Source organism: Talpa europaea (assembly GCF_964194135.1).
Source record: "Talpa europaea genome assembly, chromosome: X".
NCBI classification, from domain to species: Eukaryota; Metazoa; Chordata; class Mammalia; order Eulipotyphla; family Talpidae; genus Talpa; species Talpa europaea.
This window is the reverse complement of record NC_140081.1, coordinates 56,110,253-56,123,321: the sequence shown is the minus strand read 5'-3', so window position 1 is coordinate 56,123,321 and position 13,069 is coordinate 56,110,253. Positions and strand designations below refer to the sequence as shown.

General features: G+C 35.9%; 1 protein-coding gene across 5 annotated transcripts in view; it reads right to left on the bottom strand.

Moving 5' to 3' along the window:
• DACH2 (dachshund family transcription factor 2) overlaps window positions 1–13,069 on the bottom strand; it is a gene marked incomplete at both ends in the record, with an annotated part of 572,537 nt that overhangs the window by 47,225 nt on the left and 512,243 nt on the right. For 3 of the 5 annotated variants that reach the window (XM_084259122.1, XM_084259123.1, XM_084259124.1), the window contains 2 exons: window positions 5,569–5,652; window positions 8,191–8,329. In XM_084259122.1, coding sequence (XP_084115248.1) covers window positions 5,569–5,652; window positions 8,191–8,329 — 223 coding nt within the window. The remainder of the gene's footprint in view (window positions 1–5,568; window positions 5,653–8,190; window positions 8,330–13,069) is intronic. The other 2 variants (XM_084259125.1, XM_084259126.1) reach the window with 1 other exon arrangement.

The following is a 13,069-nucleotide window of genomic DNA, read 5'->3' as shown; positions in this document are numbered from 1 at the left end:
AGAGAAGGAGAGGGAGGGGGAGAGGACAAAGTAGGGAGGGAACACAAGTGACTCTGGCGTAGGTTTAATGGGTGTCTTGGTGGTGGGTGCTGTGTGTAGCATCACCTGAAGGGGGAGATCCTATCCCTCTAAATCATATACACAATAGTGAACCAATGTTACTTTAATTACACACACACACACACACACACACATACATATATACACATACATTTCAAGAATGAAGTGATAGTGGTGAAAGACATTAGCTTTTTAAAATTTTTATATAGTTTATTTACATATTTTACATCATTGTTTATTTTTGTACAATGTTTCCTTTAGCATTTGAGCATTATTTAGATTTATAAAAAGACCCTGGGCAAAAATATACCAAGTAACATCCTGGAGTCACTTATAGGTCACTTGGTTTCTATACATTCACTATATGACACATAGTTTTATGAGTATTTTGCATATTGAAAAACCAGAGGTCACTGTAGATCATGAATAGAATGGGTTTACCTAGATTGTGACTGAGGTCTAGAATACTCTCATTTTAAATAGCAATTCATATATAAAAGTAAATTAAGTAAAAACTTAAATGATTCAGAGCCATCATGTTAAATATTATGCATTAAATTTGGTGCTACTATGGATTTACCCTGGAGTATTTCTTACTATCATAAATGTTCTAACACTGACAATGAGCCCTCTCCCAACCTTTCTGAAGACTTATAAATGAGGTCTAATAATACATTGTGAAAAGTACTTTCACATACATCATTTGTTTTAAACTTTCTAACAACACAATGAAGTTTTACACTCATTTTATTAATGAAAGGTAACCAAGACTGAGAAATATTAAGTGATAAAGCCAACCTTACACATCTGACAAATGAAAAGTATGGGTCCAAAACCCAAGAATTTTTTATTTCAAGTCCAGTATTATTTTACTTACAATATGCTGTTTCACATCTTCCCTTTGTTTTAGTGTCTTTTAAACTGTGGTGTCACATGATTTAATATAATTAACACCTAAACTTTATGATTTGGTACAGTTTCTTTTTATATTAGGACTGAATAAGACGGAGTGGATAAGAGTGAGTCCAATAAAATAGTTATGAAACCTACCTCTTCTTGCATGTGACTTAGAGCAAGAAACTATCCCCCTTGGCCTCAGTTTTCTCATACGTAAATGAGAAATTTAATGTCAGTATCTAATGAAATAATCCATGCAAAACACTTAGAAGAATGTTTGGCGCATAGTAAGTTCTTTTTTTTTTTTAAAAAAGATTTATTATTTATTTATTTATACAAGCACTGGGGTACAGTCGGAAGCACGGGAGGGTGAGAGAATTCACCAGAGCCAGAGTGGGGAATAGAACAGGCAGAGTGATGAAATACACTGCTGAGGGGAGCAGCGGGCATGGCAGGAGAGATCTGCGTGCCATGTGGGACCATCGCTGGCAGCTGGGGATAGAACTGGTGCTGCAGAGGCTGCAGGCAGCTTCGCAGCCCAGCGCTCAACCACTGCGCCACCAAGGGAGGCCCACATAGTAAGTTCTTAGTAAGTACTAGCTACTTTGATGATTACATTGTAGAAAGCAATGGCTATTTGCAGGTACTTAACAGTTATTAAGTTATAAATGATATGATATTTTTCTCATTAATGGCACACTGATAAACAGGTGCTGGAATTTAATAAAAATGTTCTTTGCAAAGTTTTATGGATAAATCTGTGGTCTGTATATATCATGTTACATTTTACCTTTCACTAAACAATCTCTCTTTATAAGGCCTATCATTTAAAAAGTAGTTTTCACAAGTTTTGAAACAGCTATAACAGGTACCATGATAGTCAAAATTGTAATTCAAAAGCAAACAAAAGGAATGACATTTCAAATACAATTAATAGGAATATTTTGTGGATACCAATAATATAAAATGATTGATATGAACTAGTTTTACAGATGTGATGAGAACTTTTTAATGCATTGAATGCATTTTCTATCTACTTAATATAACATTTATAAGAAATAGTCTTTTAAATATTTTTTAGCAAAAGTGGTTTCATTAAAAAAACATTATCAGGGCCTCCCCGGTGGCGCAGCGGTTGAGCGCTGGGTTGCGAAGCTACCTGCGGCCTCTGCGGCGCCGGTTCGATCCCCGGCTGCTCCCCGGCCACCGGAGGAGGGTCCCACATGGTGTGCAGACCTCTCCTGCCGCCCGCTGCTCCCCTCAGCAGTGTACTTAGGTCCTTCTGCCTGCTCTGCTCCCTGCTCTGGCTCTGGTGAATTCTCTCACCCTCCGTGCTTCTGACTGTACCCAGTGCATGTATAAACCAAACAAACAAACAAATAATAAATAAATAAGACATGCCTCTAGAAAATTAAAAAAAAAAAACATTATCAGTTTTGAAAACTGAGCAATTGTTAATAATGGAAATACACAAATCCTGGCACATAATATAAAGAATATTAATCTCCCCCTTTTCAAAAACATCTGATATTATAAGAGAAAAGAGAATATTAATTACTTTCATTAATTTCTACCTGTGCATAGAAAAAAAAGTGGACTCAAGGGGTTAAAAAGTAATAATACCTACAACAATATACATTTCCTTCTTTTTCATTTATTTTGCAGTTACCCTTATGATAATGTGGTATCCTCTTACAATTTTTCCACTTTAAATTTTTGTCACCATTCCTATGTGAGTAAACTAGGGTGGATAGTCCCAACTGCTCTACTTTAAAGAAATACAGAACTGCCTATTAAAAACCATGCAATGCAATGTTATAACATGCAATTGATTTGGTCAAATTGTTTGACAAAATCTGTGGGAAAATAAAATTCAATTATTCACTTAACTGATTAACTAGTTTAGACAAAACTAAAAGTTTATTTGAGTCAAAACTAAAATAGGAGTTTTGGTAAGTCATTTTGGACAGAGTCTAAATGGAAGTCACTGACAGGAAAGCCCAGATCACATAGACTTCTAATTGTCTGCATATGAAAATTAAATGCAAAATTCAAATTATCATTTGAAACATGCATTACACTGTCACCCAAATTTATAAGGCACAGTATGAGGCAGACTAGTTGAAACACACTCTAATGGTATTTATTCATTTTCTGGAAATTTACATATAATATCAAAGCTGGCATTTTATAATTTCTAGAGCTATAGATCATTTTTAAATCATGATGATATTACACAAAACAGATGTGAAAACATATGCCTGCTCCAGTTGTATAAACTGTTTACTTGTCATAATAAATGGTGAGAGTTCCACTTTAACTGCACTCTCCTTTAATACTAAATCTATTTGAGGAAAATACATTTTATGTTAACATCACAAATATAACTGGTAGAAATTGATATAAAAACCTCATTTGAAAGAAAAGTTTTACACTATAGTTGAGGTACAGCTTAATATGCCATTCCTGTCTATTAATATCCTCATCAGGATGTGTGACCAACCTATTTGATTGAAATGAGTAAAACCGTCATTCCACAGCAAGAGATTCAAAAATTCTAATACATACTGCTGTGTATTTTATGAAAATCCATTACTGTACATCTTTACTAGCACTCCAGGTGATTTTTTCATAAGATACAGCAGTGTGTGCTTGAGCACTGCAGCATACAGGGCAGCCTTAAATGCCTTTCTAACTTATGGGATTTACAGTTCTGATAGAATCACATGTATCATGTGCGGATTGAGATTTTCCTAGAAAAGCTGCTTTATACCAAGTGATCTTTTTTTTTTTTTTAAGATTTATTTATTTATTTATTTATTTATTTATTTATTTATTTATTTATTTATTTATTTATACATACAGGCACTGGGTACAGTCAGAAACGCGGGAGGGTGAGAGAATTCACCAGAGCCAGAGCGGGGAGCAGAGCAGGCAGAAGGACCGAAGTACACTGCTGAGGGGAGCAGCGGGCGACAGGAGAGGTCTGCGCACCATGTGGGACCCTCCTCCGGTGGCCAAGGAACAGCCGGGGATTGAACCAGCACTGCAGCGGCTGCGGACAGCTTCACAACCCAGCGCTCAACTGCTGCGCCACCGGGGAGGCCCCCAAGTGGTCCTTAATACCGCCCCAAAATGAGATTAAAGGTCTCAGGAACAAATTGTTGCTGGATTATAAATGAAGTTTCATCTTTAACTAGAATTTGATGCCTGTGTAAACATTTGTGTAGTTAAAATTCTGAACCTGACTGCTTCCATTCTCACAACTATTCTGAAATCAATTGTTTACATCTAGGAGGTCCAGAGGGGAAAGCCTTTTAGTATTTGGACAAGAAAAGACTAGACATGTGGCAGGGAAACCAACCACAGATCAATTAAAACCATACATTATTTCAGTTCTAACTAAAATGCTCATCTATGTGATCAGGAAGCAAGTTTATTCTAGAGAAGAAAGAAAATTATCCATTAAACTCTTCAGTGCTTTGAGTCTTTCGTCTATATATTATGAACATCTTTAATAGAGAGAGATGTACTTTATCATGATGTACAGACCATCTTATGACCTGATAATTTATGTTAGGCTATATTCTTTAGCTTATAATTATTGCCTAACATGGTAACAGTTATAATATACAGCTTATAATATATTTTGATGTATTTTTCTTTTTCTTCTTAAGCCTCTTTTATTTTTAAAGTTGTATTCAGCTTTAATATCAGGAAAGCATGACTTTGAAATTCTTTTCTTAAAAGATTTATTTCTTTATGAATACAAGAACTGGGGCATAGGCCAGAGGTGGGGGGGGGGGGGATGCGGTGAGAGAATTCACGAGACAGAGTTGGGAAGCAGAACAGGTGGATCTATTGAAATACACTACTAAGGGGAGCAGCGGCGAGACAGGGGAGGTCTGCTGCACCTTGTGGGTTAGCTCCCTGGAGGGCTGGGTATCTCGATAGAACTTGTGCTGTAGTGCCTGGCACACTGAGGCTTGATAGTGCTGTGTCTTTAACCCCTGTGACACCAGGGAGGACTGACTTTGAAATTCTTACTCTCCCTAGCTTCTTTAAATATCCTAAAGAAAAACTGGATATTGTACAGAGTGACACATGTAGCTCAGTGGATAAAAACCCAGGTTGACATTTTATCTATCAATATATGATATAATTGCTTTGTTGGATTAATTTGTTAAGTTTTCATTTGATGTATCCACATTAGAATATATATTTTTTAAATCACTTTTCAGTGTTGAGAAGAATATCTCTCCTCCATGACAGCAATTCAGTTTTTCAAACATAGTCAGCAAATGATGAATCACTTAAACACAGTGAAAAAAAGTACATATACAATTAAAAAAAAATTAGATGTCTCTGAGAAGTCATAATAAAAGGGCTTAGGGTATATTTCCCAACCACAGGCACAAACTTTGGGCTGATATGTCAATTATAACATCAAATTAACAAACTTCAAGTAAACTATGTTTTTACATAATTTATCTAAAATCATATGGATCCATTCTGACTTAAGGAAATGTGAATGCAACATAAAGTATTGGGATGTAATGAAATTAGTATTTGACCCTTATGTGTACATCAAATAAGCAAAAATAATTTTACCTTTACTTTCTCTTTGGAATTTTTTGATAGTTGGTCCATTATCCTGATCAACAATAAGTTCCTCTCTATTGCTGGGCATCATAACTATAAATAAGAAATATAGATAAGTAATCTTCTATGCAAAACACCCAAAAGAAAGGCACAAAAGCATTACATAAAGGGATTACTTTATACCCAAACAACTATCATGAATTTTTTACACTTCTACTCCTGAAAAAGTGGAAAAATTTCCTTTGGTTTGATGATTATTTAATTAAAAAATCACTAAGTCTCTTCATCATGTGAATTTTAAAGTTTAAATAACACATAGTACATATAAAATTACCAACATACTCCCTTTAAATCATTTGAAATATTTCCTCTCTTAAAATTCATATGCAAGTTAGCTATTTGCCTCCATATTTAAAAATACATTTATCAAAATGCTTCTGAAAATAATTTACCATTTAATTTCATAAGGTTAAAACAACTGCATTTAGCTCACATAACAGTGTTTTTGCAAACACTGAGATATTAATATATCTCAAAATTAGTAGATGAAATGTAACATTTTGATGACTAAGTCTTTACAAAATATATTGAGAAGAAAAATGTGAATATTCATAGCTTATTGTTTAATTATCTATATTTTATTATAACAATATATAGCTCTGTAAACAAAATGTGGTCACTTTAAAACAAAATGCATCAAAACTTTTCATTCATTTATAGACAATTTCACTATTATGCTTGGACAATTGTGGTATGTGTTATACATATAAAGTCTAATTACTACTAGGGAATTGGAATGTTTTATGCTGTCAAGATCTTTTTTTTTTTTTTTGGAACACTACATTGTTTTAGAAATATTTGATTTTCCTTCTAACTATAAGATACTATTCTCTTATAATTTATTTATCACATAGTGTATTATCCTATGTGTTTTGCTTTTAGCCATCAGTCATTTAACAATTCTTTCCCTTTCCTCTGTCTTATTCCCTCATTAATACAATGATTATACCTAGAGAAGAATTGTATTTTGGTTTCTTTATTTATTAATGGCCATCCAGCTATAGATTTGTGTATTGCTCAGACTTCCTTAAATCAATTGTACTCAATGTCATTACAAGAAGTTAGCTGTGTCCATAGAACAGAGTAGAGCTAGAAGACCTCTGTCAGTTCTTCCAGGAATTAAACTTACTTCTGTAGTACCATTAGTCTCAAGCTCTAGCTCTGTCATTCTTAACCACAGCTGCACATTAGGATCTTCTGAGGAGATATTGAAAAGCAATCAAAATACTGCTGCCAGATTCTATTCCAACCCAGGTAAATGAGGCTCTTATTCTCTAGTCTGTCCTTGCAGATTTGTAAATGATCTACAGGTGGTATAATGGCGAGTCAGACTTAAGAGCCACTGAGTTTACTATGAAGATAAAGAGTCACAAACAATATATAATATTGACAGGCTAAGTGAGAGCTGGATGAATTTCTACAAGGGGAAAATTATCTTTATCCTGTGCCCGCACAAACCCAGAATCTCATCTCCCCTAATCCCTCAAAAAGTTCTACTTACCCTCCCCCCCCATAAAACACACACAGCATTTGAAAATTCTGAAGCATAAGTATTACTAAGTGTAGACATTTAAAATTCACATATACAGTGCCCCTACAGTAAGACTAAAAGAAGAGCAGAAATAATTTCCCTTAAGGAAAATGGATATTTAAGAAATCAGATTGTCTAGGTGCAGAAGATTAAGGAACATTTACCTAGGTCACTTGGTTTATAATTATTATATACTAAATGATAAGTTGCTACAGTTGAATGCATCTGGTATCTTCTGTCTACCTGAGTAGAATCAGAGAGCAGGGTATGAAAAGCAATGTAAAGTCACATACACACACACAAAAAAATGGTGCACATCCCTTACATTTTCTCAGCATTTAAACTTATGATGTGTTTTTCCACATATTATTTCATCCAACCTCACAGAAATAACATGTATGAGGCAAGGCAATAATTATTTCCAGTTTCCATTTCTATAGGAACTCATAGTGATTAAGTGACATACTCAAAATCTCATAGTTAATGCTAGAAATATGATTAGATTCAAGTCTCCAATATGCCATTTTAACATTATAGTATTTTCATAGTAGTATTTATGGTGTAAGATATCCGATAGACTAAAAAGAGATAAATGAAGGGAAAATAATGTAAAATATTTGTGACTTAAATTGTTGAACTTGTAGTAAATTATATACAAATTCACTTTTTAATAACTATTAAACCATCAACCAGCTAAAGAATATTTTTTCTTTCTTTTGGAAAGATGATGCAAATATAACAAGTACATTGTATCAACTAATTGTTAAATGACCAACATATTGAACTAATCATATTATGTAAAAATCCCATGATATTATTCCCATGAGATCCAGCAATACAGTAAGTGAAGGACCTTCCAGACTGCTAACATTTTAAGTTTCATTTGATTGTTCTGCAACTGAAAAAAAATGACTACTACAAAAAGCTACTTATATTAAGGAGGCATCAGCACCTCTACCTTCTTTCTCTCCTCTCTATTGCTAAAGAAAAATTTTCTGAAATAATATCTTTGGCTTTCTTTTTTCAGGACAGATACTCACCCATTCTCTCAGAATGATGTTCCATTTGAGAGGGTGAGCTTGAAACACTGCTGCTGCTGGGATGGGAGGAGGTCTGGCTCCCAGAGCGATGACTTTCTTCCAGAGAGGGAGTAGGAGAGGGAGTCTCCTGGATCCGTTCCTGACACAAAAGGAAACACAAAAGGAAATGCCATTTGTGCAGCAATTTTTTTTGTTGGTTAAATCCATATTTGAAATATTGACCTCTGAAATACTGAAATATTTGTTTTTTAAAGATTTATTTTTTTATTTATGCAAGCACTGGGTACAGTCAGAAGCATGGGAGAGTGAGAGAATTCACCAGAGCCAGAGCGGGGAACAGAACAGGCAGATTGACAAAACACACTGCTGAGGGGAGCAGCGGGCGCGGCAGGAGAGGTGAGCAGCGGGCACGGCGAGAGAGGTCTGCGCACCATGTAGGACCCTCGCAGGTGGCCGGGGATCGGACTGGCGCTGCAGAGGCTGCGGGTAGCTTCGCAGCCCAGTGCTCAACCGCAGCACCACCAGTGGAGGCTCAATACTGAAATATTTGAAATACTGATCTCTCACTTATCCTGTAAACAATCATATCCATAATACCTGGTCTTAAACACATACCTTTAGACAAAAGCATATATTTTGTTCTTATAGATTAATGGAATATTGTGATGGTTAAACATGGGTAGAAACATGAAAGGGCCTAGTGCCATGCTGGTTAGATGGTAGAGAATCAAGAAAAATTAATTTCATTTCTTTCCTAGAAAAATCATAAAAGATTATGAACATAATCTTGTAGTGAAGGTTACTATTATTGCAAGCTCCTACACTGATGAAAAGTTCATGCCAAGGCTTGTAGGGTGACCTTATTCTTGGATTAAGGAGATCTCCCAAAGTTAAACACTTTAGAACACTAAAATTAAACTCCCAAATAGTAGCACTTAGTTTATGTTGAGTTTTTCTGTGCAGATAAATATTATGGAAAAGAAATACCGTAATCTACCAGACCTTAGAAATTAACATTGAATTCTGTTCCCAAAATGATTCGATAAACACAGGACACATGATGGGTTTCAAAACTAACACTAAGGCTAAAAATGTCAATTCCTTATAATTTATTTAAGTTTTCATAGTTTAAAATAAAAATTTTTCTTTTATATACTTCTAGTCACTTCTAAGACTCTCAAGATTATGGTTTATGAAAATTGCTATAAATCATGATGTCATTCACTGTTTATGCAGAAAAAATGAGTAATTGTGACAAAATGATCAATAAAATATTCAGATAATATCCAAATAACTTGACCCATAAAAGAATTAAGTTTGAATATTTATATATATATACAATATATGTGACAGGGCAATAGATATGCTTGGACAGAAAATGTTTATTTTATAAAATATATAATTCATCAATAATAAATTTATTAAATTAAATGTGCTAATAATCAATACTAATCATCATACCATTAAGAAATAGCTTGTCAAATATTGTGCTTATTGATTTTCATATTGATTTTGCATGACAAGACGCACATTTCAAAATCCCTTAATGAAAACCACTTTTTATGCAAAAAATAAGAACATGGGAGTTAAAGATTACTATTTTGCTTGCAGACATTAATATTTTTCAATGTCTATCATCATGGCAGGCAGAATAATGGTACCACAAAGATGTCTAGTCCACATCCTAACAACCAGAACCTGAGAATATGTTACCTTACATGGAAAATCGAGTTTTCAGATATGACTGAGAACCTGAGATAGACAAATTACATTGAATTATCTTGGAGGAAGAAAGAGGAGTCAGAAGGAGATGTGATTATGAAAGAGAAGGCAATGTTGCTGACTTTGAAGATGGAGTAAGAGTACCATGAGCCAATAAATGTGGGTGACCTCTATAAAATGGAAAAGGGATGGACACATTCTTCCCTGGAAGCTATTGAAAGAAATGCAGCCCTGCCAACACACTGACTTTAGATCAGTGATATCCATATCAGATATCTGACCTAAAGAATTTTAAGATAATAAATTTGCACTGTTTTAAGTCATAAAGTTTCCTAATGTCACAGCACCAGTAGAAAAATAATGGACATCAACGTTCATTTTTAAATGGCATTTCATAATATTGTTTAGTATTTAATTAACATTTCATAATTTTAATGAATAGTAGACTTTGATTATATTGGTTTCAATATTATAAGCTAATTATATGTCAACAATTATAAATGGATATTACACATTATAGGTTCTGCAACTGTTGTCATGCCTCAATATAATGATTCAAGACACAGCATTACACGTTTTACATATGTTAAATATACATAAAATAGTTATAATAACATATATATGTCAAAAATATGTGCAAATATGAAGGAGTGAAAATGTAACCCCAAAGTTATATAGACATGTAAATATTTGGCAAATTTTTATAAAGAAGAAACAAAAACAGAAGAAATGAATCAAAGAATGAGTTTTCTTTCAAATTCTATTTGTAGATAGAGATAGATCATAGATATATAGAGATAAATTTATTTATAATCCTCATACACATCCCTTTACTTTCTGAAAAGACTAACAGTTCATTAGTTGTGAAACTCAGCCTAAATTGTGATGATTAATAATATATTATTTAAATAGTGTGTGTAGGGGGTGGAACAACATGGTGGCGAGGAAACGCTAAGAGTAAGATCTCCCATTTAAAAAAGTTAATAGGGAGGAAAAGCGGTAGGTCCCAGTGAGAACTGGGACACAGAAGATAAACAGATGACTCCAGCAAACTACCTGAAGAAGAAAGTTGCCATAAACGAGGACTAGAAGGGAGGAAAGCTCAGAACCCTGCTACCCTCACCCACCCACAAAGTCGACACACTCTGACCAACAGGAAGGAGGAAAAAACAAAAAATCTAAAACAACCAAGAACAAATTACGCATCAAGCAGGACTGTGAGTAGAAAGGAACTATTTCAGCCACAACACCCCGTGAACTGGAGCTGTGGAGAACTCTGCAGGATTCACTGCAGAGGTGAGCGAATGGCTCCAGGCACCATTAGAGAAAAACAAAGACTCCCGGAGACCTACACACAGTCCCAGGCCAGCAGGTAAGCTTGTGCAGAAAAGCTGCATGCTTGAAAAGTAAAAGCTTGCAGCTGCCCAGGTCCCAGAGCCTGCGACCTAGGTTTGCGGGGAGATGTGCGGGGGCCCTCACTGAGGTGAATGTCCCTCCCTGAGTAATCAGAAACCAGGCACCCGGAAACGGGAGTGGTGTGCAAAAGGTGCCATATCTGCGGACACTGAACTGGGCTACAGCCCGTGTCCTAGACCTGAGGGCTTTGGAACTGAGACTCGAAGCACGAAATTCAGGGCATGGGTTCCCCACGACGGTGGCACAAGGCAGACACAGCACCCCAACCGGGCACGCAGGGAGTGCGTCGCGCATCGTCATTTTAGAACAGGGACATTTCTTCAGTAAAGACTGCCTGAAACCAGCAGAAGGCTCCGGAGGAGCCAGAGGTGAGCTGGGAAGTTCGCCCACACCAGGCCCCTTCTGGCCTGCAGTCCAAGCCCAGAGGGGGAGCGGGAACCCACCGCCAGGGCAGACCAGGTGCGCAGGGGAGTGAGTCCCCACATCGGCATTTTAGAACAGGGACCTTTCTTCAGTAAAGACTGCTTGAAACTGACAGATGGTTCCCGGAGGAGCCAGAGGGGAGAGGAGAAGTTCCCCCAAGATGCAGGCCAGTCCCAGCAACACAGTGTCCCAATGCATAAGGCAAATTAGAAAACAGACATTAGGGAGTAGAAGAACCACACGCAACTTAGCAACTCCTCAGGAAAAAAAAGCATACCACAAAAAGAAAACCACCCTCAGATTGCAATGACAGTAACTTGGAAGAACTGAGCCTTCCTGAAAGAGAATGTAAAATTGCCATGATTACAAACTGACAGAAGTCATAAAGGAAAACAATGATAAGGGGAAAATAATCAACGATCAGAAGAATGAAATTGAATCCCTAAAGAGGGAAGTAAAAGAAATGCAGGAGATCAAAGAATTAATGGAGGCGCTAAAGAACTCTGGGAAAAGCAATGAAAGCAGAATAGGTGAAATGGAGAATGAATAAGTACTCTTGAAGACAGAAATAAAAAGAACCAAAACAGAAAAGGAAAGAGAAGTACGAAGGAAAAAGACAGAAGAAATACTTCGGGAACTATCTAACTCCATGGGGAAAGGAAATATAAGAGTTATAGGAATACTGGAAGGAGAGGAGAGAGATGTAGGAACAGAGAAAATATTCAAGGGGATAATTGAACAGAACTTCCCAAATGTGAAGAAGGAGCTAAGAATTCATACACAAGAAGCAAGAAGAACACCAAACTTCCACAACAAAAGGAAAAATACAGCAAGACACATAATAGTAAAGCTCCCAAGAATCCAGGACAAGGGAAAAATAATGAAGCTGACAAGAGGGAAGAAACAGATAACATTCAAAGGAAAACCAATCAGGCTGACATCAGAATTCTCCGAAGAAACACTACGGGCAAGGAGAGAGTGGAGGGACATAGTCAACAGACTCCAAGAAAACAGATGCCAACCAAGAATACTCTATCCCGCAAAGCTCTCCTTCCTCTATGAAGAAAGAATAAGGACCTTCCCAGACAAACAGAAACTCTGGAATTCCATTACGACTACACCCCCACTCTAAAAAATACTGCAAGGAGTCCTAAAGCCAGAACCTTAGAGGGACAAATAACAACAAAAGAAGGCCCAAAAAAAAGTTATTAAAAGAATAAATGAATAAAATCAAAGGAAAGACAAACACAATGGCAAATACAGATGCTAACATATCAATATTAACTCTAAATGTAAATGGACTGAACTCATCAATAAA